Source organism: Prionailurus viverrinus, chromosome D1, assembly GCF_022837055.1.
Source record: "Prionailurus viverrinus isolate Anna chromosome D1, UM_Priviv_1.0, whole genome shotgun sequence".
NCBI lineage: Eukaryota > Metazoa > Chordata > Mammalia > Carnivora > Felidae > Prionailurus > Prionailurus viverrinus.
This window is the reverse complement of record NC_062570.1, coordinates 99,003,501-99,030,610: the sequence shown is the minus strand read 5'-3', so window position 1 is coordinate 99,030,610 and position 27,110 is coordinate 99,003,501. Positions and strand designations below refer to the sequence as shown.

General features: G+C 40.6%; 1 protein-coding gene across 8 annotated transcripts in view; it reads left to right on the top strand.

Moving 5' to 3' along the window:
* The window catches only part of AMBRA1 (autophagy and beclin 1 regulator 1), a 180,540-nt gene that overhangs the window by 7,616 nt on the left and 145,814 nt on the right, over positions 1-27,110 (top strand). For 7 of the 8 annotated variants that reach the window (XR_007156198.1, XM_047877453.1, XM_047877452.1 and 4 more), the window contains exons 2-5: positions 24,645-24,898; positions 25,292-25,350; positions 25,850-26,033; positions 26,671-26,843. Coding sequence is in view for 7 of the 8 variants with exons in the window: in XM_047877453.1 (XP_047733409.1) it covers positions 24,764-24,898; positions 25,292-25,350; positions 25,850-26,033; positions 26,671-26,843 (551 nt within the window). In the remaining variant the exon portion in view is untranslated. Of the gene's footprint in view, positions 1-17,480; positions 17,542-24,644; positions 24,899-25,291; positions 25,351-25,849; positions 26,034-26,670; positions 26,844-27,110 lie in introns of those variants that run through there. The other variant, XM_047877451.1, reaches the window with a different exon arrangement.

The following is a 27,110-nucleotide window of genomic DNA, read 5'->3' as shown; positions in this document are numbered from 1 at the left end:
ATACTGATTCTAAACTACTTTAAACAATTCTAAACTCTCTAAACTACTACCACTGTACTAAGACTAGAGTGACAAAAATAGACTCTGTCCATGCTCTTCTAGAGATTGTTGTCCATAGGGGAGAGAGATGGTAAACAAAAAATACACTAATAAATGTGTAATTGCAAAGTGTATCAAGTCCTATGATGGAGAAGTAAAAAAGAGATTATAGTAGGGGACCCTGAATTATATTGGAGCCTTGGGAAAAGTTTCCTGAAGATGTGATATTTAAGCAGAGATTAGAAGGCTGAAAGGGAAAGGCAAAGGAAATAGCATGTATGAAAGCCTTGGGGTAGGAAGGAACGTGGCACAGTTTGAGAAGCTGGCAGAAGATTGGTGTGGCTGGAGTACAGTGAGCAGTGGGGGAGGAAGGAGAGGGGCACAGGATGAGGATAGAGACGTAGGCAGGGTTGTGTTAAGGATTTTGGACTTTTTTCCTAAATATAACTGGAAGTGTTGGAAGGTTTTAAGTATGAGTGTTGTGACCCTAATATATGATTTTAAAAGGTTGCTCCAGCTACATTGTGGAAACTTTTGGAAATTTGTGGGAAAAATTTTGGAATTTGGAAAATTTGAAAGAGAAGTGGGGGAAGTATGATAGTTAAAGGTGTCTTTTTGTGGTCCACGCAAAAGATGACCATATCATGGCTTGGACTAGGCTGTAGGCAATGGAGATGGGAGGAAGTAGAAAAAATGAATAGATACATTTTTTTTTTTCCAATAGATATTTTAGAATTAGGACGGGCAAGACTTAATGATGGATTGAATATGTGGGAAGAGGGAAAAGTCAAGTATGATTCTCAGATTTCTGGCATGAGCATCTGGATAGATGAAGTTGCCATTTCTGAGATGGAAACATTTGAGGAGGAGCAGATTTTGACTAGAGTTGGGGAGCAGGAGGAAGACCTCAACTTAAGCCCTGCTGAGTGTGAGCTTTCTGTTAAAAACATGTGGAGACATCCAGCAAGGAGCCTTTGAGTGCTGCTGGCAGGGGTGCTGGCAGTAAATCTGATGCTCTTGGTAGAGAGGTGGTATTTACAGTCAAGGAAAATGGTAAGATTACCTAGAGAGAATGTGTGTATAGACTAGCAGGAGAGTGTTTCCAGTCAAGATCCAAAAATTTGAGGAAACCTCAGAAATCCACTGAAGTGGATTTAAAAAGTGGGACGGGAGGAAGTGGAGATGGTCTGTATATTTTGGTAATTAGCATGTCTGTCTTCCCAGAAGAAGTAATACTTTAAGAAGAAGTAATATAATAAGGTCCATGAAGATAGGAATGATACCTTTTTATTTTCTTCTTGGTGGCCTAGCCTTGGTGTCTTGCCAGGAGGTTGGATTAAAGGAGAAAGAGGTTTAAAAAAAGCCGGGGGGTGGGGGTGGGGTGGGGTGGGGAGAAGAGGTCAAGGAATGAGGGTAACTGCAGAATGGAAAGAGTAGTGATTCTCATGATTTGTATATGTGGCCTTGGAATTTAAGGGTTTATGTACTTTTTAGTTTTGCTGTCATTAGCTTCTCTTTTCAATTCCCTACTTAATGTGTCTTTGTATTTTGGCTTTTAAAATTTATTCCTTTTATTTTTTCGTATTGCTTTCCTGTGGTCATTGTTGCTATAGTCAATTTGCTCATGTGCTTGGTTATTTACTTTATCTTAAAAAAAATTTTTTTTTAAATGTGTTTATTTTTTTTTTTTTTTTAAGATTTTTTTTTTTTCAACATTTATTTATTTTTGGGACAGAGAGAGACAGAGCATGAACGGGGGAGGGGCAGAGAGAGAGGGAGACACAGAATCGGAAACAGGCTCCAGGCTCCGAGCCATCAGCCCAGAGCCTGACGCGGGGCTCGAACTCCCGGACCGCGAGATCGTGACCTGGCTGAAGTCGGACACTTAACCGACTGCGCCACCCAGGCGCCCCTAAATGTGTTTATTTTTGAGACAGAGACAGAGCATGAACAGGGGAGGGGCAGAGAGAGAGAGGGAGACACAGAATCTGAAGCAGGCTCCAGGCTCTGAGCTGTCAGCACAGAGCCAGACATGGGGCTTGAACTCCCAGACTGTGAGATCATGACCTGAGCTGAAGTCGGCCGCTTAACCGACTGAGCCACCCAGGCGCCCCTACTTTATCTCTTTATTCAGTCACTTATTTATTGGTTCTTACTGCCATATAGAGTACGTATAAATATGACTCTAGACTTTATTTTGGTTTCTGTTTTGTTTCCCATTTACATATTCTTTGCTTAGAGTCTAATAGGCCATAATGAGATAATATTAAACGTTTTGGCTACCAGTCTACCTAGAATTTTATATGATGACTTCTCTGGGAAGGGCTAAGCATTTTATGGATATTGTCCCCACTAGTTCTTCTAGCCTCCCCCCCCCCTTTTTTTTTTATTCAGGTAAAATTCATACAATGCAAAATTAACCATTAATTAATTAAAATTTTTTTCTTAATATTTTTTTTTTTTTATTTTTGAGAGAGAGAGACAGAGCACAAGCAGGGAAGGGGAAGAAGGAGAGAAGGAGACACAGAATCTGAAGCAGGCTCCAGGTTCTGAGCTGTCAGCACAGAGCCCAATGTGGGACTTGAACTCACAAACCACTAACTAGGTCATGACCTGAGCAGAAGTCAGATGCCTAACCACTGAGCCACCCAGGCACCCCTTGTTTATTTATTTATTTTTTAAAGTTTTTATTTATTTATTTTGAGAGAGAGCATGAGCAGGGGAGGGGCAGAGAGAGAGGATCCCAAGCAGGCTCCGCACTATCAGTGTAGAGCCTGATGTGGGGCTGGAACTCACGAACCGTGAGATCAAGACCTGAACCAAAATTAAAAGTCCGACGCTTAGAGGTGCCTAGCTGGCTCAGTTGGTGAAGCGTCCAGCTCTTGGTTTCAGCTCAGGTCCTGATCTTGTGGTTGGTGAGTTCGAGCCCCTCATCGGGTTCTGTGCTGATGGTGCGGAGCCTGCTTGGGATTCTCTGTTTCCCTTTATCTCTGCCCCTCACTTACTCTCTGTCTCTGTCTCTCTCAAAATAAACTTAAAAAGAAAAAAAATGGACACTTAACCGACTGAGCCACCCAGGTGCTATTTATTTACTTTTTTTTTTTTTTTTTTTTTTAAGTAGGCTCCATGCCCAATGTGGGGCTTGAATTTATGACCCTGAGATGAAGAGTCGCAAGCTATACTGACTGGGCCAGCCAGGCGTCCCTTAAAAGATTTTATTTTTAGGAGTTCCTGGGTGGCTCAGTCTGTTAAGCTTGGGACTTTGGCTCAGGTCATGATCTCACTGGTCCAGAGTTAAAGCCCCATGTCGGGCTCTGTGCTGACAGCTCAGAGCGTGGAACCTGTTTCAGATTCTGTGTCTTCCCCTCTCTCTGCCCCTCCCCCACTCATGCTCTGTTTCTTTCTCTCAAAAATAAACATTAAAAAAGTTTTTAAAAAATTTTATTTTTAAGTAATTCTGCAAACCCAATGTGGGGTTTGAATGTACAACTCTGAGATCAAGAGTCACATGGTCTGCTGACTGAGCCAGCCAGGTGCCCCAGAATTAACCATTTCAAAGTGAACAGTTCAGTGGTGTTTAATACATTCATAATGTTTTGCAACCACCACCCTCTATTTAGTTACAAAACATTTCGATTACTCCAAGTAAAACAGTTTCTCTTCATTTCCCTCCTTCCACCAGCCCCTGGAAATCAGCAGTCTGCATTCTGTATCTATAGGTTGATATATTCTGAATTTCTTATAAAAGAGGAATCATAACAATATGTAACCTATTGTATATATTGTATTGTATATGTATTGTATATATCATAATTTGTTCCTTTACCCATTGAAGAACATTTGGACTGCTCCCACCTTTTGGAAATCATGAATAACGCTGCTGTAAACATGCATGTACGTGTCCTTGTTTTCAGTTGTTTTGGGTATCTACCTAGGTGTGTAATTAATTGTAAGGCTATCTGGTAATGTATTATTCTCATGATTCTTCCTAACCCATAGAGATCAAGCCAACATCTGCAGCTTTCACAGAGTGAGTGATTTGAGAGTTGTTGGCTGGGCTTAGATTGGGATTGAGAATCTCTTGCCTTTATATTTAGTTTTTTGAGGAACTAAGTTCTCCTAACATACTGGTTTTATCATTTGCATTTTACTGATGGGGTAATTGAGGTACAGCATCTGCTTGGTTTTAACTTCCTATCATCTTCAGAGCAAGTCAGTGATGGAACTGGGAATTTAAGACTCTTAATCATGTTCTTTGTCTAAGATGACCCATTTAAAGCCATGTTGCATTTACATGAAGCTGTTTAAAATGGGCTTCCTATATTTTATAATCTCTTGAAGGGATATTGTTCAGGTGGTATTAAGCAGATGTTCTTTTCCCATAGAAGACAAGAGGGAATGTGTTTTAATTGCAGCAGAAGGGATATAGATTACAAATTAGAAAGAACTTCCTGACAACAAGATACTGGGATATTACTGAGGAAGGTTGTGAAATATGTTCTTCAAAGACTCAGTAACTGTCTTTGTAGGATGACTCAAGCATGGGCTTGTTAAGAAATGAAGGAGATGAGAAAGATGACTTCTGAGGTCCCTGGTAACCAAACCCCAGGTAGTTAATCAAAACAGTATCTCTGGCATTGTAATGAGTATATTTTTATTTTCTTTATGAAGAAATAATCAGTGGAGACTAGGTAAATTGCCGAAGGTCTCCTAGTAAAATGGAAGATTAGCATTCTGAATCTTCTTGGCTCCCATGTTCAACGCTCAGGGATGTGTTCTTTATCGTAAAGGAGTCTTTTCATGGCTATGTGATGTATTATTGTTGTGATTCTTCCTAAACCATAGGGATCAAAGCCAACATCTGCAGCTTCCATAGTGTGTGTGATTTGAGAGTTGTTGGCTGGGTTTAGATGAGGACTGAGAATCTTTTCCTGTAAAAATTGTTTTGGTCTCCTGTTACACATGTAGAAATAGGAACACATTATCAATAACAGACTAAGGTAATAGATTCTTAATGACTGTTTAGAAGGGCCAGATTAAAATTGCTTAAGGAAGGTGCACATGACAGATGTATTTTTGTTTTGTAGTGCTTGGAAAAATAGAAGCCCAGAAGATGGGCAAATGAATGAACATTGGTTCATGCTGTAAAACATAAATATAAAAATACCCATTAAATGTAGTATTAAATTGCCAGTTTATTTACTATTATTTTTTTAATGTTTATTTACTTTTTGAGAGACAGAGCTTGAGTGGGGGAAGGGCAGAGAGAGAGAGAGGGAGACACAGAATCCAAAGCAGTCTCCAGGCTTTGAGCTGTCAGCACAGAACCTGAGGCGTGGCTCGAACTCACGAGTTTTGAGATTATGACCTGAGCTGAAGTCGGATGCTTAACTGCCTGAGCCACCTAGGCGCCCCAAAATTGCCAGTTTAAATGCTCAGCTCAGGAAATGCCAAAGTTAAATTACTGAGAACATTAACACATTCACCTGACACTTTAGGGTGTACATTAAAGAATCTCATAATAAGTGTTTATTAGTAAAAAACACCTTTTGAGGTTCATGGGTCATTGACTGGGAAGCTAAGCTGGGAGGGGGTATTATCATTGGTAGGTTGCTTTAATGGAGGATTTATTATGTCTCTTTCAGTTGAGCTGTGGGAGCATTTACTTGTTCACTTCTCTGCTACTACAGATATCATCAAATATACTTATTGAGCTTTCTTGAATTGGCAACAACTGTTACCTCTGCAGGATAAAAGAGAGGGGAGCCAACTTTTGAATACTTAACATGTACTGGGAATTTTATATTTGTTCCTCCACGTAATATTCATAACAAACCAATGAAGCTCTATAAAATGGATGGTAGTATCTCTATTTTAAAGGACAGGAGGGGCGCCTGGGTGGCTCAGTCGGTTGAGCGTCCAACTTCGGCTCAGGTCATGATCTCACGGTCCATGGGTTCGAGTCCTGCGTCGGGCTCTGTGCTGACAGCTCGGAGCCTGGAGCCTGCTTCGGATTCTGTGTCTCCCTCTCTCTCTGCTCCTCCCCTGCTCATGCTCTGTCTCTCTCTCTCTCTTTCTCTCAAAAATAAATATTCAAAAAAATTTAAAAGAAATAAAGGACAGGAAAAGTGAAACATTTTCTTGCCAAAGGTTATACAGATGGTGAATGGCAAACCTGAGATAGAGAAGTTAGAGTCTTTAAGTTAATGTTATTCTTCTTTTCTTTTTTATACTATCACTTCTCTTCCTTCCTCCCTCCCTCCCTCCCTCCCTCCCTCCCTCCCTCCCTCCCTTCCTTCCATTCCATGCCCATTGTGGTCTTATGACCCTGAGACTAAGGGTTGCATGCTCTACTAACTGAGCCAGCCAGGTGCCCAGAGTTAAGTGTGTTCTTTGGAGGTGCCTATGGGGTGGCGTGAGAGTCAGGAAGAGTTTGATTCTCCCACTCTGCTTAAACCAGAGCAGCTCATTTTGATCTCTTTTATATGTTAGTGTTTTCACATAAGATTTCATCTGGAAAAAGGGTTCTGCTTCTTAAAGAAAAGAAAGCAACCTGGAAGGCCACTGAGGAATCACGAAAGAAAATTAGTTAAAAAAACGTGAAGATTGAAAAGTGGCTAAATTACATAACTGCCAGTCGGGAAATTATGTCAAAATTTTAAGTGACTTGATGTCCCAGCCACATATGCAGTGCAATTATTCTGTCCTAGGGAGTGTGGGGTAGTGGGAAAAGAGCAGACACTCTGGAGTTGGAATTAGCCCCTGGGGTGACTGTGGAGTTTGGGAATATTTCTATAAACCTAGTGTGTGCAAACACCTCTTTCAAGAGTGGCTGTAAGGATCAGAAAGAACCTTCACCTTCAAGTTGCCTGGCTCATAGTGGATACCCCTAACATACTAGCTGTTGCTGAGATGATGATGATGTTGTTGATGGCTTTTTTAATTTTTTAAGAATCTATTGACATCCCCCCCCCCCAAATACCTGAAAAACTTCTTCCATACCAAGGATAGGCAGTCCTTTACCTCTGTATGTACCTCATTATGGTGTTCAGCATGTTTGTTTTTGATAGTTTTTGAACTGTGCATGATTACTTATTCATGGATGCATCTATTGTTGATGAAAAGAGAAAACCTGAACTTCATTAAGTTCATATTCATTGAACTTAAAAGAAAGAAGCAGTAGTGAAAAGGAACCCCATACAATGACTTGAGAAACCTGGGCTTTTGTCTTAGAGCTACCCTTAGTGAATCTTGTAATGATGGACAGGTGAATTTAACTTTGTAAGATCTTATGTTCAAAATGATGTCTTCGTCACTTTAAATTCCGTACATCCATTGTTTGACCAGAAAGGTTAAAGATACTTCATTTTCATTGCCAAAATTTAAAAAAATTGCATCATTACTTTTAGAGAAGGAGCTTTATGCTGACCTCAGTTGGCAGGCCTTCGTTTGTACTTACTGAATGTGACCAAGGCAGTATTTTATATGGAAGGATGTTGTATAGCAGAGCAGAATTGAAATGAAGAGCAATTAATTGTAAGGAAGCTAATGTGAGAGATTATCATTTGCTTTTGGGTGGATAGCTGGATTCTTCAAACGCATAGCACTTTGTACTTCCTTGTGGGTAGTACTTGCCACATTTCAGTATAGCAGCTATATAGTTACGGTATACAACAGTTGCAGACTCCCCACCAGACTGAGAGCTCTTTGAGGTTTTGTTTACCTTTCTGTCCCTGTTACAATAGTGCTACATAGTATACTGTCCCCAAAATATACTAAATGGGGGAAAAAATTGGATCAAAGTCAGCAGACAGGGGCGCCTGGGTGGCTCAGTCGGTTGAGCAGCCGACTTCGGGTCAGGTCACGATCTCGCGGTCCGTGAGTTCGAGCCCCGCGTCGGGCTCTGGGCTGACAGCTCGGAGCCTGGAGCCTGTTTCGGATTCTGTGTCTCCCTCTCTCTGACCCTCCCCCGTTCATGCTCTGTCTCTCTCTGTCTCAAAAATAAATAAACGTTAAAAAAAAAATTAAAAAAAAAAAAGTCAGCAGACATGTGGAAAATGGCTTCTGCCTAAATACACTAAAAACACTAAATACAGTGTTAAATTTATTGACTCTCTTCTGTTGGCATGTGGTAATATAGAAAAACTGGATAAAATAGGAAAAGCACAAGTTTTATAGCTTTGAACACCAACTTTACCGTGTACTCACTGTTTGACTATGGGTGAGCAATTTCACACTGAGCCAGGTTTTTGTCTGTAAAATGGGACTGGGGTAGGAGGGAGCTTTAGAGATAGAATATGTAAAACATTAGCACTCAATAGAAGTGGTAGTAGCTATTACAAAAACGGATGTTTTAAAAATTATCAACTGTGCATTTTGCACTTCTGCTTGAAGGAGTAATATATTTTCAGAGAAGTTTGTTTGCTTTGCCTTGAGTATGTGGGAGAATTATCCCCTCTAGCAGTTTTCTGCTGAAAAGAAATCTTTTAGCATTTCTTGCTCTGTGGGCCCCCAGGATAGTTCCATGGAGGAGGCATTTGGGATCCTAGAATAGCTGCTGAAGACCTTGCATTTGTGTGGATCTCTTTACAATACTGCTTCTGTATTGTACTGTACTCTCTTTTTCACTCACTAAATGATGCTGTCTCAGCTACTGTATATTAACATGATAAACATTGCCAGATTTGTACCAGTCAGAAAATATTCCATACCTGCCATCCTGCTTGGCACTTAAAAGATTTTTTAAGCTCTTTATGGTACAGTGATAATAGGTGAAGTAGGTAGGTTGCAGGGTAATATGTAGTATACATAATCTCATTTTGATGCACAGAACATCTAATAAGATACCTACATGTTTATCTAAGCAGTGAGTTTGCATAGTTATCTCAGGAGGGTGGAAATGGGAGGGTTTGGGAGGGAGATTGATCAGACTAATTTTCACTTGTTACTGAGGAGCATATGTTACCTTTTTTTTTTTAAGTTAAACTTTTTATTTTGAGATGATTGTAGATTTACATGCAGTTTGAAGAAATAACGTGTGAGAGAGAGATCAGGTGTACCCTTTACCCAGTTTCTCCCGATTTTAACATCTTACAAAACCAGGATATTTCCATTGAAACAAGATACAGAACATTTCCATCACTACAAGGATCTCCCTTGATGCCCTTTTATAGCCACACCCGTCCCCAAATCATAAATCATCAGGCAAGTGCAATGGGTAAAGTTGCAGTAAAGCTTTGTGCAGAGAATCAAGGGAAAATACCCATAGGAGAAGGGGGTCCATCTCCTACTTCCTTTGCCCTATCTGTAATCCCCACCCCCCTCCCGCCCCGACTAATTTGGTCTTTGTTATTTCAAGAATTCTATGTACATAGGTCAACTACAATTTAAAAAGGATGTAATTGTATGCCCCACTGACTGAGCCAACCAGGTGCCCCCATATGTAGCTATTTAGTTAGTTATAAAAAGTTTTTTTTTTCAGTTTATTTATTTTTGAGAGAGAGAACATGAGCATGAGTAGGGTAGGGACAGAGAGAGAGAATCCCAAGCAGGTTCCATGGTGCCAGCACAGAGTCCGAAGTGGGGCTCAAACCCACAGATCATGACATCATGACCTGAGCATATGTAACCTTTTAGATTGGCCTTTCCACTCAGCCTAATTCCCCGGAGATTCAACTTGGTTGCCTGAATCAGTCAATATAGTTCCTTTCTTTTTAACTGCTGAGTAGTAGTTCATGTTTTGAATGTTACACAGTTTGTTTAATCATTTGTCCATTGAAGAACATCTGAATTTGTCTCCAGTTCCTGGCTATTAGGAATAGAGCTGCTGTGAACATTTGTGTACAAGTTTTTGTGTAAGTTTTGCATTTCTCTGGGATAAATGCCTGAGAGTGTGGTCGCTGGGTTTTATGGTATGTCTTCTTTTTTTTTTTTTTTTTTTTAATTTTTTTTTTTTTTCAACGTTTATTTATTTTTGGGACAGAGAGAGACAGAGCATGAACGGGGGAGGGGCAGAGAGAGAGGGAGACACAGAATCGGAAACAGGCTCCAGGCTCTGAGCCATCAGCCCAGAGCCTGACGCGGGGCTCGAACTCCCGGACCGTGAGATCGTGACCTGGCTGAAGTCGGACGCTTAACCGACTGCACCACCCAGGCGCCCCTGGTATGTCTTCTTTAAATTAAAAAAAAAGGGAGAAATTGGGGTGCCTGGGTGGCTTTGTTAAGCGTCCGAATTCGGCTTGGGTCACAATATTGAGGTTCCTGAGTTCCAGCCCCTTTTTGGGCTCTGTGCTGACAGCTCAGAGCCTGGAGCCTGCTTCAGATTCTATGTCTCCCTCTCTCTCTGCCCTTCTCCCACTTGTGCTCTCTCTCAAAAAATAAATAAACATTTAAAAAAATTAAATAAAATTACAAATATTAACTAATACAACCCTCCAGGAGGCAAGTAATGGTTAGCTGTGGTGAGAGTAGTCCCTTTTATGGATAGGTAGGTTGAGGCATGGATGTCAGGGTATATAGCATGAGTCACTGTGTTCTGACTCAGATTCATTTGAATTTATTCATTCTCTCTTCTGAATCAACTTTATAATTATGACCTGCTAGATGTGAGGACACAAAAAGGAATTTTTCTGGATCTGAGGTTTAATGCCGATTCTATAAAAGCAGTGTGTATAGTGGTCAGAGCATGCACTTTGGCAACTTACTTGGATTTTGAATCTCTCCTCCACATGGGCCAATCGTTTAACTCCTCAAGCCTCAGTTTTGTGATTTGCAAAATGAAATGGGGATAATGATAGTACCTATCTTCGTAGTGTCATTGTGAGAAATAAATGAGATGATATGGAAGAGTGCTTAGCACTGCCAGGTGTGTGGCAAATGTTCAATGAATGTTAGATAAAAGTATTGCTTTAAATATACGTTATGTTCTGCCACTTTCGTTTATCAATTGGCCATAATTGGATAAATATTCGGATTTTTCTGCTGTGTACTTACAAGGCTTTAAGATCACTGTTTACTTTTGAAGTAAAGGATGATTTAAATGCTACTTAAATTTAGCCTTATGTGGAATTAACAATAGGAAGTAATGTTGGATTGTATTTATTACAGTATTAACTTACATGAAAATATTAAAAAATTTCTCCTGACTTACTCATTTTCTCAGTCTCACTCAGAAAAATGGGAAATGATGCTCAGCTACGGATTTCCTCCCTTTGATCTGCCCCCCCAAAAACATTCCTTTCCATATTTTTTTTTTTTTAATTTTTTTTTTTCAACGTTTATTTATTTTTGGGACAGAGAGAGACAGAGCATGAACGGGGGAGGGGCAGAGAGAGAGGGAGACACAGAATCGGAAACAGGCTCCAGGCTCTGAGCCATCAGCCCAGAGCCTGACGCGGGGCTTGAACTCACGGACCGCAAGATCGTGACCTGGCTGAAGTCGGACGCTTAACCGACTGCGCCACCCAGGCGCCCCTCATATTTTTTTAATGTTTATTTTTGAGAGAGAAAGAGAGAGCGCGCAAGCAGGGGAGGGGCAGGAAGAGAGGGGGACAGAAGATCTGAAGTGGGCTCTGTGCTGACAGCAATGAGCCTGATATAGGGCTCAAACTCACCTGAAGTTGCAGCTCAACATACTGAGCCACCCAGGCGCCCCATCCTTATTTTCTTCCTAGCGTACTGAGTAATTGAAAATATCCTCAATTTTTTTTTTTTTTTTAACATTTATTTACTTCTGAGAGAGAGTGCGAGCCAGGGAGGGGCATAGAGAGAGAGAGAGAGAGAGAGAGAGAGAGAGAGAGAGACAGAAACCGAAACAGGCTCCAGGCTCAGAGCTGAGAGAGAGAGAGAGAGAGAGAGAGAGAGAGAGAGAGAGAGAGAGAAAGAGAGAGAAACCGAAACAGGCTCCAGGCTCAGAGCTGTCGGCATGGGTCCCAATGCGGGGCTCGAACTCACGAACCGTGAGATCATGACCTGAACCGAAGTCGGATGCTTAACCGACTGAGCCACCCAGGCGCCACTAAAGTATCCTCTATTTGCTTATTTATTTTTGCAAAAACGAATTTTAATTTTTAATCTTTAGTTTGATTTAACGTTGCTTTTAGTACAATGCTGACACCAGCTGTGCAGAAAAGGGTCTGGAGACGTCCATAGTATCACACACCTGCGGGTCTTCTTCGGTTCTGGAGGCTCCAGGGCAGCCAATATTGCTTCGTCAAATACATTCTTCACGCCTTTCTGTGTGAGTGCAGAACACTCCACATACTTGACCGCCTTCAGGTCGCGAGCCAGCTTTTCAGCAGTCTCTGGAGTGACAGGCTTCTGTTTGTTCTCGGCAAGTTTCTCAATCTTGAGTCATCGCGGAGATTAATTTGGGTCCCAACAAGGAAGCAAGGAGTCTTTGGACAGTGGTGAGTTATCTGAGGCACCCAGTTCTCCTTCACATTTTCAAATGAGGATGGAGAGACCACTGGAAAACAGACTGGAAATACATCTGTTTGTGGATAACTCAGCGGTCGTAACCTGTCATGATCCTCTTGCCCTGTGGTATCAAAAAGTCCAAGGGTATATGGGTCTCCACCAATCATAACTGTGACTGCATAGCTGTCAAAAACAGTTGGTACCTACTCCAGTGGAAATTTGTTTGTGTAGGATATCAGGAGGCATGTTTTACCAACGGCACCATCGCCCACAACAACACCCTTAATTGTCTGCATTGCTGAGACAGTTTTGTATCCACTTTAAATATTTCAGATTCATTGATGACCTCAGCTTCTCCGCTGGGGTGTTGGCAGCACTCCTCAATTTTTTTTTTTAACGTTCATTTATTTTTGAGGCAGAGAGAGCATGATCGGGGGAGGGTCAGAAAGAGAGGGAGACACAGAGTCCGAAACAGGCTCCAGGCTCTGAGCTGTCAGCACAGAGCCCGACGCGGGGCCCGAACCCACAAACTACGAGATCATGACCTGAGCCAAAGTCGGACACCCAACCGACTGAGCCACCCAGGTGCCCCAATTTTTAATTACATAATGACATAAGCGTCTTGAGGGCAAGGATGTTCAGTAAAGTATTCTCAGTGCCTAGAATAGTGCTGAGTACATAGTAAATGTTCAATAAACATTTCTTGGCTATCATTGCTTTTGCATCCTTCTCCTCCCCTTCCTTTTTAAAAAATCTTTAAAGTTTATTTATTGTGAGTGAGCGGAGGAGGGGGGAAAGAGAGAGAGAGAGTGAGAGAGAGAGATTGAATCCCAAGCAGGCTATGCACTGCAGTGAATTTATGAAACCGTGAGATCATGACCTGAGCCGAAACTGAGAGTCAGTCGCTTAACCGACTTAGCCAGCAAGGTGTCCCCTTCTCCTCCCCTTCTTTAAGTGTTTTTTTTATTCGGAAAGTTGGGGAAATGGAATCCAGGTTCTTAAATCCAGTGATTTATTTTGATTGGCTGAGAAATGTGATTGGCAAGATGGAGGAGCATCTGGACCTTTTAGCATAAGAGCTGTACATTTACTAATTTGACTTCTTTTCCTGAAGCCTTGAGGGAGATTTTTTCTTTCCCTATTCTGGTCAGCCAAGAACCTGACCTGGGCTGACTCTAACATTGGAGAACACTGAACACTGAACACAGTATCTGCCGAGCCAAGGACTGGGAGTCAAGTTCTGATACTATCTGAAGAAAAAGCCTGAATTCAAATCCTGCTTTGGCTACTGATGCCTCTTGCAAAGCTAGATGCATTTCGTAACCTCTTCCAGGTTTTATTTTTCTTAAATAATCTCATCTCAATAATCTCAGTAATCTCATCTGTCCTGGGGTTCCTGAGGATTCTTGGTTAATGTTCTCCAAGCTTTTAACAATACTGTTGCTATGGCTCCAGGGGTTTCCAGGAATCCTGGGGGCAATGTGTTACTGTGGGAGGAGAGTTACACTTCTTTTTCCCAAAGACTGTGCAGAAAACAGAAAGATGTGATCCTTCATGATTTGAAATCAGCTTTACTTCAGCCTCCTAATATTGTGGGTGGATGAAAGGGATGTTGTTGCCAAAGTCATTAGGTCTGTTTGCCTGAGGCAGTTGGGGTCAGTTCCCAGTTCTGGGGTTAAGCTGTTTTTGCCTCTGAAATTTCTTTCATCAAAAGCTACTCTTTTTTCTTTGCTTACTAATAGAAAATCTCTCGCCATTTTTGTGCATTTAAGGCTAACGTTCCTGGCTTCTTGATTCTGTTGATGGCTTGGGACTCAAAAATTGAGCTTCACTTTCTTGTTGGTTCAGTGGTTTCCTCCTTGCTCTTCCTTGAGTTTCCAGGGATTCTTGTATTCTTAGTCCGGTTTCCCCAGAATAGTTTGCAGATAACACTTCATTCCTTTTTTCGTTATCCTTCTGAGGTAAGTGACAATAAGGAAAACTGTCAGTCTCAGATTTGGAACTTACGGCTTTCTGTTTCCAGTTTTGATCACACTTTGTTTTTGAGTACAAACTCTGCTGTGTTTCAGACATTAGGTCATGTTATTTTTACTTTAGGAAGCCCTAGTAAGCAAACTCCACAGCAGAAAAGCTAGTGCTTTTTCCTCCTCTTTATTATAAAAACAGCAATTAGAATTTATTTAGTTTTGCATCTTCAAAACATTTTGTAAAGCTGTTAGCCTATTTGTGATATACCATGTAGAAGTGTGCCTTATTCTGAGTTGATAAATATAAAAAAACATTGGGGGTGATGGTGGATATGAGAACAAAAGAGGTTGTATTGCTTGCTTATCTCTTGGTAAATTTGGGCTGACAATCTTTGTACCAGGTACTCAATTCATTATCATGTCTTAGCCTAGCTTTCTAGGTGGAGACAATTGTATTGAAGAGTTTTGTAATTCAGAACATAGATGTTGTGCATATCTGCAGTAGGGGTGTAGGTTCTATTAGCGTTTTATCTCTGGGCTTTTGGTTCTTATGAAGAATGTGTCTAATTTTGATTGCATTGGTTTTGATTCTCTCAAATTATTTGCTTCTGATTTGTCAGGTGATTAATTAAAGGTATTCTCTGATTCTGCTTCATGGCTCCTGCAGTTTCCTTTGCACTGTCTCATAACTGAAGGTGCCAGACTTCTTTGTACGAACTCCTGTTTATTGTGCACTGTCCTTATTGTTAGTTCTTAACTTGGTTTGTACTTCCAAAAGTAGTAACTCTGCCTTCAATTTTTTGTAACCCATTTCTTCTAATGTACTCCAAGGACATGATTCCTTTAAGTTACAAAAAGGGTGTTATTACTTTCAGTTTGTACCTGGAGAAAAATGAAATTCAGCGCCAGTGTGATTTGTAAAAGATTATATAACAGCTCAGTGGTAAGAGTCCATCATTGAAACTTCTTATGTCTTTGTCATATCTTTACCCATTAAATCACATCACCTTTATATCTGGCACTTTCAAGCCCCCAGAATATAATATCCCATATTCCCTTCCCTGCTCTCAGAATGTCCACTGCCTCTGTACTTTGTTCTGAATATGCTGTCTTTCAAATATGAAGCTGCCAGCCCTGGAACTGACACAGCCCTTCAGCCATATTCTGTGGTCAAAACAAGTCACAAGTTCAGCCCCATATTCGGGGCGGGGGGTGGGGGGAGGAGGGCGGTGAGAAATATGTTATCCCTTGATGGGTGGGGCAGCATGGGAGTAGAGTAGGAAGGATTTGATGGCAGCTGTCTTTGGAGAGAGTCTAGCACAGGCTGGTAAACTAAGTTGGTTATAGAGAATCTTGATTTGGAACTAACTCTGGCAGTGCAAGGAGGTCACTAGCACTTTGCCCGCCACATGGATGAGAAAGGGTGGGCATGAGACCATACATGTAAGAGTCCCCTTCTTTTCTCAGATGTGTTTATGTTATAGTTCATGTTTGACAAAAGAGTATACACAGGTTTGACTGAGTATGCAGAATCATATCTTCTGTTGATTAATGTTTTCGAGATTTATGTTCTGGCCTAGCAGCCAGACAGAAGTAAATTTGCTGTGGCATCTATCTCTATTTCCTGTTGATAAGTAATTTTTTTTTACTTTGATGGAGTTGGTAGTTGTGTAGGGTAAATACAGAGTGGCTGAATTTCACGATATAGTCTCATATGGTATTTTATCAAATTCAGAGTCATTTCTCGTCAAAGACTTTAGAGTCCTTTTTTCTCTCAAAAACCATATATTGATGTAAAGGAAGGGGTGAGAAATTTTTCATTTTCCTTGCTGTCATTCTTTAATTTCTTCTCCTTTGAGGAAATGAACATTACAAATATTAAGCAAACAGATTTCCAATTGATTTTGTAAGGCAGTAAAACAATTATTGAGGGGCTAATACATGTGAGGCTAGTAAATGACTAGAAGAGAGACTGACTAGGAAGTTCTATCTCAGGCACTATGGAGTTTTCTGTAGTAATTAAGTATTTACACTCTGGAGCCAGACTGCTTGGGTTTGAATCCTGAATCCACCACTGACAGTGTGACTTGTTCCCTTGGGACCTCATGAACCTGATGGGGTGGCTGTGAGGATCATAAATTAGTTTATGTAAAGTGCGAAGAACAGTTCCTGGGACATGAAAAGCACTCTGAGAGTGTTGGGTATTGTTGTTTTAACCATTACCCTGTAGCTTTATTTTTTTAAAGATGTCAGTACTCAGATCTTTTATATGAAATGGTTTGGAGACTGCTACAGTGGACAGTTTCATTTTGCCTAAGAGAATTTGTATTAAATTTCATTTATCTGATTTAAAAAATTTTTCTTACTGCAATTTTAACATTTGCTTTTATTTATTTTGAGAGAGATAGAGAGCAAGCAGGGGAGGGGCAGAGAGAGAGGGAGACAGAACCCCAAGCAGGCTCTGCACTGTCAGCACAGAGCCTTATGCAGGGCTCGAGCTCACAAACTCTGAGATCATCACCTGAGCCAAAATCAAGACTCGGACGCTGAACTGACTGAGCCACCCAGGTGCCCCTCTTACTGCTATTTTAATTTTAATTCTTCATTATGGAATGAAATTATCATTCTAGTACAAGCATTGGCATTCTAGAATAGTGAGCACTTTTCATTTGGTAAATCTTTTAATCTTCATGGTAACCCTATTATTATATCTACTCTCAGTGGTCACATTTTATAGACGAGGAAACTGAAGTATAGGCTGGTTCAGTAACTGTTTCAAGAAACCTTCTTTTGCCAAGAAAATGACAGAGCTGGGATTCAGTTGGCCAGTCTGATTGCAGGGCCCATATACCGCTATACCAGGCCAGCTCTTATTTAGAAATTATGGATTAAAAAATTACTTAAAATTTCTCTATCTGGATTTAACCACATTTATCACTTTGGCATATTCTAGGGTATCTTTTATTTTTTAGTATTTATGTATTTTATGTATTTATTTATTTTTAAGTATGCTCCATGTCCATCGTGGAGCCCAACGTGGGGCTTGAACTCATGACCCTGAGATCAAGACCTGAGCCAAGATCAAGAGTCGGATGCTTAAACTGACTGAGCTATCCAGGTACCCCTAAGATATCTTTATTCTATTTTATTCTATTCTATTTTATTTTATTTCATGTATTTTATTTATTTTGTTTTAATGTTTATTAATTTTGAGAGAGCAGGCATGCAATATATGTTTGCAAGCTGGGGAGAGGCAGAGAGAGAGGGAGAGAGAGAATCCCAGGTTGGCTCCACACTCAGCGTGGAGCCCTGCTCAGGGCTTGATCACGACCTGAGTCGAAATTAAGAGTTGGATGCTTAACTGACTGAGCTACCCCAGGTGCCCTGCCCCTAGGATATCTTTTAGAAGTCCATACATAGTACTACACAATTCAGGTAATAAATGAAGTTTTTCTGCTTCCAGGTGTGCTTGCCTTCAGAATGTGTTACCTGTGTCTACCTGTTCTAGATTGGTGATGCTCTCCCTGAACTTTCTTGCCCACCTCTAAGCTCAGTCTAGTCTAGGAGTCAGGCAGGGCTGTGTGGAAGTATTCTAGTCTGGTTGCTGGCTGTGGCACTCACATTTTGGATTTTGGATTTGGATCCTATATAGTGTCATTTGAAGTATCCTAAAATGTCTTGTAAAAAGTCCTATTAATGAAAACAAAGCTGCCAATTGTAGAAAACTGTGTATATTTCCACCTACGTGGAGTTTCTAAAGAGTACTCGGCCACTTTTAGGCCTCTAATTAAAGGCCTGACATTCTGTTGCTAATTTTCCAGTTGTTGGGAGAGCTTTACTTATGCAAGTAGTCCTAGATTTAGTATTTAAAGAACTTTTTTTTTTCTTGAGAGAATTAACCTTGGGATGGATCCTCTGTGTTATGGAATGTGTGTTGGTATTACACAGTTGATTGGACTCCTAGACTGCCTACTTAGTGCAGTGGAGAGAGATGCAGATACTCAAGAAATGAGGTGATTGGACTCATTTTAACAGCCCCTTCGAGGTCTGTTAGTTTTCTGATTCACACTCCTGGAATGCTGTTGGAAGGTAGGATTTTGGGTCTGAATTTTTAGCCAGGTTGCAGATACAGTTCTGAGTTAGTTCTGTTCTTATTTTTATTTTTATTAGAGAGAGTGAGTGTGTGTTTGTGTGAGAGAGAGAGAGAGAGAGAGAGAGAGAGAGAGGGAGAAGGAGAGAACAAGTGGGAGAGAGGGGCAGAGGGAAAGAGAGAGAGAGAATCTCAAGCAGGCTGCACACTCAGCACAGAGCCCAACACAGGGCTGGATCCCGCAATTCTGGAATCATGACCCAAGCCGAAATCGAGAGACACTCAATTGACTTAGCCACCCAGGTATCCCTGGTTGTTTTTTAATTGACTTGACTTTTGTAGAGGTAGCTCATATCTCATTTAATTATTTTTGCCACACAAATATCCTTTATTTTCCTGAGTACTTTTTACTTTGTTGTTTGGTAATAGCCTTTGAAGTATTTCTTAGAAAAACCTGCTACTCTTGGGAATGGTGGCATCTTGGGTCTCTGGGGTTTTAGTTGGCTGTATTGTTTGGCGAAGGAGACCACGGTGAACCCTGAGGAGTATTCAGTACTAGTGACAGCAATAACAGCAACAGTTTTGACACTCCACCACTCTTTGTGTGTTGGAGCCTCACCACAACCTGATGAAGCAAATATTGCCATTCCTGTTTTACAAAGAAGGAAACTGAGTCTCAGGGAGGTTAAGTAACTTGCCTGAAGTCCTCTAGGGAGAAGGTGGAGTAAAGTTTCTGGCATTAGTCAAATTGCTAGGGGAACCTTTAAATCTAACTTTTAGTTCCCACTGGGTTGTGGCATACTCTATAGGTGATTTTTGTTAGTAGTTGTTAAATGCAATTATGTCCTAGAATTAAGAAGAGAAAGTCTTTAAAGGTGGGTTATCTTCCCATCTTTTTTGAGTGATCAGTCATGTCATGGGGGGTGGGGTTTGTACACATTTCTGTGTGTCCTTCTGGTTCTCCTTGCATAAGGCTTTGGGGGACGGAGAATTGATTCTGGGGACTGTGTAATGGCATCACAAAGACTATTCTTGGCACCCTTTGTCTCAGCCTGCTTTAAGGGACAGATTGGGAAACTTGTTTCTTCCTCCTTTTTAAAAAGAGGAATGAAAAACACACTTGACTGGCACTTCCTCCTCAGCAACAGGGCCTGTCTGGCTTCAGTCTGATTTAGCTCCTTTTGTTCCTTATAGAGAACAAAGTAAAGTGTCTTCTCAGGTAGCTGTAAGGAGTGGAAGTCTCTTATCCTTTTCAAGAAACAGAGCAAATATTTTTCTTCAGACAAAAGAGGGACCGTGCAATTGTTTCAGGCCCTTTGACTTCTGGCATCAGTCCAGCTTTCTCTTGTTTGAACTTTTAGTGTGTCTGGGTCCTTGGGAATTGATAGATAAGCTCTTTGGTAAGATCAGACTTGAGCTTTTAGTTTTCTTGATAACTGGTATTTGTAGTAGCTCTTTCCTCTTCCGATTCCTGTAGGAACTTCAGGTCATATCACAGTTTTCTGAATCATACGATGTTTGTGACCTATATTTTCTTCCTCTTGAGTCACACAGGTTCAGAAGGTCAGATTTTTTTGGTATGAATTGGACTGCTGCTATTTTTACCACATTATAAGATTGTAAATGGTTTACTTATCTAATTTTTAAAGTGTATTTATTCTGAGAGAGAGAACGTTTGCGTGTGCGTTGGGGGAGGGACAGAGAGAGAAAGAAGGAGAGAGAGAATCCCAAGGAGGCTTCATGCTGTCAGTGCAGGGCCCAATGCAGGGCTCGATCTCACTAACCCGCAAGATCATGACCTGAGCTGAAGTCAAGAGTCAGATGCTTAACTGACTGAGCCACACAGATGCCTCAAGATTATAAATGGTTTAAATGTATTTCTGTGAAAGTAGTTTTATGTCACACTCTTAAGACAAGGGCCCCTCAAAACTCATTAAAAAAATTTTTTTTTAATGTTTATTTTTGAGAGGGAGAGAGAGAGACAGAGAGAGAGCCAGCAGGGGAGAGGCAGAGAGAGAGGGAGACACAGAATCCGAAGAAGGCCCTCGGCTCTGAGCTGTCATTGTAGAGCCTGATGCAGGGCTCAAACTCATGAATGGTGAGATCAGGACCTGAGCAGAAGTTGGATGCTTAACCGACTGAACCACCCAGGTGCCCCAAAATTCCTTCCTTCTGAACTTCTCTGTATTAGGTAAAAGAATTATAGGCTCAAAAAAAAAAAAAAAAAAAAAAAAGACTCAGTAAAGGATTAAGATGAACTAATGGGAACTGTATTTCTGGCACCTTCCTGGTTAATAATTATTCAGCTGTGTGGCGGTTTAACTTCCAGACTTTTGGTACTAAACCGTGAGTTGTTAGGGTCACCAAGTAGATTATTTCCTTCCAGTTACTTCATCCTTAGTTTATTCAGGAGGTTGCCCTGCAGAATGTTGACATGTTCAGTGTGTACATATTTATATCGTACACTAATGAGGGATGAGAGCTGTCCCGTGAGGATATAGGCTAGAGTTTGTTCCTTCATCACTCCTTAGGGAACTCTGCTGTATCCGTCTAGGAACTTGGAGTTGTGTCTTTCTGTAGAGTCTTTCTGGCTTTTTACATTTTAATATGCCAGGGAGAAAACTCCTTTCAGCACAGGCTATAAATATTTTCCCTTCTGTCTGTGTTTGGATACGTCTAGTTGTATACTTTTCATATTGCAGCCATTTGTGAAATGTAAAAAGCCCATTGTTGTTTCACTTTTACAATAAGCATTTATTACTTTTTAAATTTAAAAACTGAAGAGAACATTACCTCTTCTAATTACTAAGTCACTTATAGTCCCACCACCTAAAGACAAGCATGGTTAGTTGTTTTTTTTTAATGTTTATTTATTTTTGAGAGAGAGAGAGAGAGAGAGAGAGAGAGAGAGAGAGAGAGAGGAGGGGAGGGCAGAGAGAGGGAGACACAGAATCCGAAGCAGGCTCCAGGCCGTCAGCACAGAGCCTGATGCGGGATCGAACCCACCAACTGTGAGATCGCGACCTGAGCGGAAGTTGGATGCTTAACCAACTGAGCCACCTAGGCGCCCTAGTATTTTTTTTTTTTTAATGTTTATTTATTTTTGAGAAGGAGAGATAGTGCATGAACAGGGGAGGGGCAGAGAGAGAGGGGGACAGAGGATCCAAAGTGGGCTCTGTGCTGACAGCAGCAAGCCCGATGTGGGGCTTAAACCCATGAACTGAGCTGTGAGACCTGAGCTGAAGTCAGATGCTCAACTGACTGAGCTACCCAGGTGCCCTGGTTAGTATTTTTTTTAATATATTTCTTTTGTATCACTGTTCTCCGAGATCTATTTTTTTTTTTTAACAAAATAGGGATCATACTATATGTGTAATTTTCTATTCTGCTTTTTTCACTTTATTTTTTCACGTCATTAAATATTTTAAAAATAAATTTTGGAGGCCCCTGGGTGGCACAGTTGGTTGAGTGTCTGATTCTTGATTTTGGCTTAGGCCATGATCTCATGGTTTGTGAGGTCGAGCTGACAGTGTGGATCCTGCTTGGGATTCTCTCTTCCCTTTTCCCTCTGCCCCTCCCCTGCTCACGAGCTCTCTTTTCTCTCTCTCTCTCTCAAAATAAATAAACATTAAGAAAAAGAATTTTAAAAATAGATTTTTGAGGCACCTGGGTGGCTCAGTCAGTTGGTTAAGTGTCCGACTCTTGATTTCAGTTTAGGTCATGATTTCGCAGTTTGTGAGTTCAAGCTCCTCATTGGGCTCTGACAGCTCAGAGCCTACTTGGGATTCTCTCTCTGCCCCTCCCCTGCTCTGTCTCTCTCTCTTTCTCTCTGTCTCTCAAAAATAAATAAATAAACTTAAAAAATTTTTGAATAGGTAATGCATTTCAAAAATAAAAGTGACACAAAATGAAAACATTTGAGAAGTCTTATTTCCATATTTATCTCCATTCATTCTTTCCCTTTAGTCCCTAACGAGTGGCCATTAATTTCTTCTCTTATTCAAAAAGTTGCATTGCTATGCATATTGTTTTGTACTTTGCTTTTTCACCCCTATTAGCAATATTTTATTTTGGAGATTTCTTGTTATCAGTACCCAGAGAATCTTCCTTATTGTAGATTAGTCATCCAGTCCCCTTTTTACATCGACACTTTAGTTGTCCCCAGCTTTTTTGCTGTTACAAACAATAAGACAGAAGTAGTAATTAAAGGGGAAAAAAAAAAGAATTTGCTGTGCTTCAGTTATTAAGGAAAAGTTCTTTCCAAAGCAATGCCAGCTAGTAAATGTAGAAATAATGATGGAATTTGAGAATCTACATTTTTTTCAGCTCCTAAAGGAAATAATTCAAGAAGGAATCATCAGTGACTGCTAAATCATTAAGCAAAAAGTTGAGAAGGAACAGGATATTCAGTTGAGGCCAAATATTAACCACAGATGGCTAATTATAAAGGGAAGGGATGTACCTTTATAAAGAGAGCTCTGGCAGTTACAAACTCAACCAAGTGGTCATATTTTGCCAAATGATCACATAACTTTCCAAGTCCCACCAACTCAGACAGTCTGAGGATATGTGCCACCTGATAGGCTTCATTGTAGCAGGGGGTGGGGCTTGGGAGGGTGATACATAGATACTATCACCTGTGAAGCAGGTGCCAAAAATACTTCACCTAAATCTAATCAGTGTTTTAGACCTAACCTTCTATTTATAGTAAATGTGAGGGATAGAGAGGTAAGCTAAATGGCACTGTGAAGAAACAATCAGACAAAACTTGGATGTAAGACAGTCTCCAGGTACCTGTCCTGGGATTTTAAAAAGCTTGTGAATAAGTAAAAGTAAAACCAACCAAAGCAAAATTTGGAGGCCATTCTAGAATAAAAGAAACTAAGGAGATACAACATCCAAACTAATTGCTTGAGTTTTGATTGGATTTCTTTTTTTTTTTTTAAGGCAACTATTAAAGACATTTTTAAACAGTTGGGGACATTTGAATGAGGACTGAGTATTAGGTGATAATCAGTGTACCTAATGGTATTGTGGTTATGAAGTCAAACGTCCTTATTCCCTGCAGATGCACAGTAACGTAGTTAGGGTTAAAGCGTATTGATGTCTGATGAAATGGTGCAGAAAAAAATAAAACAACACATATATAGTGTGTCCATAGAGACAGATAAAGCAAATGTGACCAAATGTTAACAGTTCTTGAGTTTTAACTGGTGAATACTGTGTTTATTGTACTGTTTTTTCAACTTTTCTGCACATTTGAAATGTTCCATAACATTTGAAGAAACAGTGCTACAGTGAATAACATTTTACATGTATTCTTCTGAAATGCCATTTTATTGGACTGCATATTCCATTGTATAGAGGAGCCACAATTCTTTAATTGTTGCGCATGTGTATATATATTTTGCTGCTAGTTGACCTTTTTTTTTTTTTTTTTTTTTTTTTTTTTTTTTTTTTTTTGTGGTGATAGTTTTATGCCCTTATGGCTTGTGGTGGATGAGAAAAAGGAACTGAAATTTTTTTCTTCTGTTTCCTCCTCTCTGTACTACTCTGGAACTTTTGTGGAAAAGAGAAAAGGAGAGTGAGAAAGATACCCCCAAAGTAGTCCTGATGCACATGCTTTTAGGGAGGAGATAAGAGTTGAGGCTGCTGCATAAGAACCAGCCCTCAAGTAATAAATAGCCTTTTAGAATTGGTTACCTGTTCTTTGGTTTGGAGGCTGCCCAAGTGATAAAGGGGGGGGGGGGTGGAGAAGCTGGTGACTAAGGAGGCAGTGTGGCCCAGAAGGGGAGGGCAGGTGCGGTGTTTTGTTTTTTGTTTTTGACAGGGTTTTAGACCTTATTTATTTTTATGTGTAACAAAAGTTCTTATCTGATAAAATAATAACAGAGTAACTGCTTTAGAGAATGGCTTATTCTTTAGATATAAGGCTGATCTATTGATGATATGAAAGGCATTTAAGGATGAAACATTTTTGGAAAAAAAGTTCTGGGAGAAGGGTCTTTTCCTGAGAAAGTATCATTAAATTAAAACACAAAACTTTCCTCTTTGAGCTAGAATCATGTTTTCAGTGGGAAGCTTCTCTGATTGCAGAATAGATATTCTTTAATTTAATGTCCATCCTTTAGGTTTCCATGAAGACAACTTACAAGGACCTGAATGGCCTCAATTTAGCTGCATCAGCTTGCGGAGCTATTGCTTGCTCCTTCACTTCCTGTGCCTGGTGTGACAGTGGCTACTGAACGCCATGAAGGTTGTTCCAGAGAAGAATGCTGTCCGGATACTCTGGGGGCGAGAACGGGGCACTCGGGCCTTTGGAGCTCAGCGGCTTCTGCAGGAGCTGGTGGAAGATAAAACTCGGTGGATGAAATGGGAAGGCAAGGTGGGAACAATGGATATTTTTGACATAAGATTTTTAGGGGTAGAATGGGGTAAGATTTTTAGGACAGTAGAGTGGGGTTTTAGAATGGGCTAATTATGTAGAGTTGGGATACCATTTATTTTGTGTGAGAGAATTGATATATCTAACCTACAGAGTTATAAAAATAAATTTGGAAGAATTCATGGGCTAGAAATATCTTTTGTCTTTAGAACTAGACATTTTTCTTAAAGGTAATTTGGATTTCTCTTTCAATTTGTGACTTTGATCACTGTTTCCAGTGTTTCAGCTTATACTGAATACTGATCTACTGTGGTTCATGTGCTTTTGAGATAGAGTGGGTCATAGTTTATAAATAATGTGTTTTAATTTTTTTTTTTTTGGTTTGTTTTTCAGAGAGTAGAACTGCCTGATAGTCCACGCTCTACATTCTTACTGGCCTTCAGCCCAGACAGGTACCTAGTACTTACCTATAACTTAACCTAAGACTTACGATAGCATTGCTTTATGTATATTTGGTCTAGCTTGGTCTTCCAAGTTACATCCCTAAGGGTTCTTTGAAACATTGCTTGAATAGAGCTTTGCCAGTGTATCAGAAGGGGAAAGAAGGTAGATGAGCTGTGCTATCCATAGAAATAATAGGAATAAGCAAAGGAAACAACAGACATTGAGGATCAAAACTTGGGAAGTTTCTCAATTACAATCCTTTGCCTGTGTGATATAGGCCACTGATGGAGTGATCATTTTCCTACCTGGAAAAAAATATTCTCTGAAGGGGATGTGTGGAGAAGCCAGAGCTTTCAAAGATCAGAATATTTCGGTTGTTTGTAATGCCTAAGGTGTAGTTTTTTCACGCTAGGGTGGAGAATGTTCCAAAGCCAATTGTCCAGAACTGAGAAGGTTGGTTACCCTCCTGTGTGCTTCACATTCACGTCCTACTCTTCAATTCTCTAGGACTCTGTTGGCCTCCACCCACGTGAACCATAATATCTATATTACGGAGGTGAAGACTGGCAAGTGCGTTCATTCTCTGATTGGACACCGCCGCACTCCGTGGTGTGTCACTTTTCATCCCACCATCTCAGGCCTTATTGCTTCTGGCTGCCTGGATGGGGAGGTTAGGATTTGGGATTTGCATGTAAGTATTTCCATTTCTTTGATACTCTAAATGCAGAGAGTTGTTTACCATTGAGTTCTTAACTGGAGGAGAAACTAGCTAGGTTCTTAGGACTACATGTGAGTAAGTGGTAATCATTGCCCACTTAAGTAATAGGAATAATATTCCCCCATTCTAAGGTAAATACCCTGTTTAACTGTTTTTCCATCTGCCCATTGTGACATAGTATAGGAGGTTCTAAAACGTGTTTGGGATAGATGCCTTTTGTTTTAGAGCGAGGATTGTATTGTATTCTGATCATGATCACCAAAGCAATATGGTTCTTGACTTGCTAGTGGTTTTTTGTTTACCGTGTCACGCACCAGGCTTGCGTTTTCACAGGCCTCAGAAACAGGAATTGTGTGGATACTCATTGCTTTGGATTATAGGTGACTTGGAACTGAGCTGACAGTAATAATTTTCTGATAAATTGGTGACACTGCCAGATCACTGATTTTCTACATTTTACAGAGGACATATTTAAAGTAGGCTGTACAAGTGGTCATTTTACCTTAAATGGTCCTTTTTTTTTTTTTTTTTTTTTTTTTCTTTTGAAATTGACATCCTAATCTCCTGCCAGTTTGTAACCGGAGACTATTTGGGATTGGTTCATTTATAGGGTGGCAGTGAAAGCTGGTTCACAGATAGCAACAATGCCATTGCTTCCCTGGCTTTCCACCCTACGGCTCAGCTCCTGCTGATTGCCACTGCCAATGAGATCCACTTTTGGGACTGGAGTCGACGGGAGCCCTTTGCTGTGGTGAAGACAGCTAGCGAGATGGAACGGGTCCGGTGAGTGCTCTGCCCACTAGTGATGTTTGGCATAGGACTCACATGGCAGAGAGCATTTACACTTGCTGTCACCTCAGGAAGCAGTTTGTTACGCCTGTTCAGAGCAGGGGGTTTTCTGTAAGGCTCCTCCTACTTTTTAAGTTGCTGGCCAATCAACAGTTCATTTTAGCTGTTCCTTATTGCCCTCCTCTTCTGGGCTCTGTAGACCAGGGTTGTTAGAAGGTCTTTTAGGTTCAAAGCTATCTGGACTTGGGGTAGAGCCCTTAT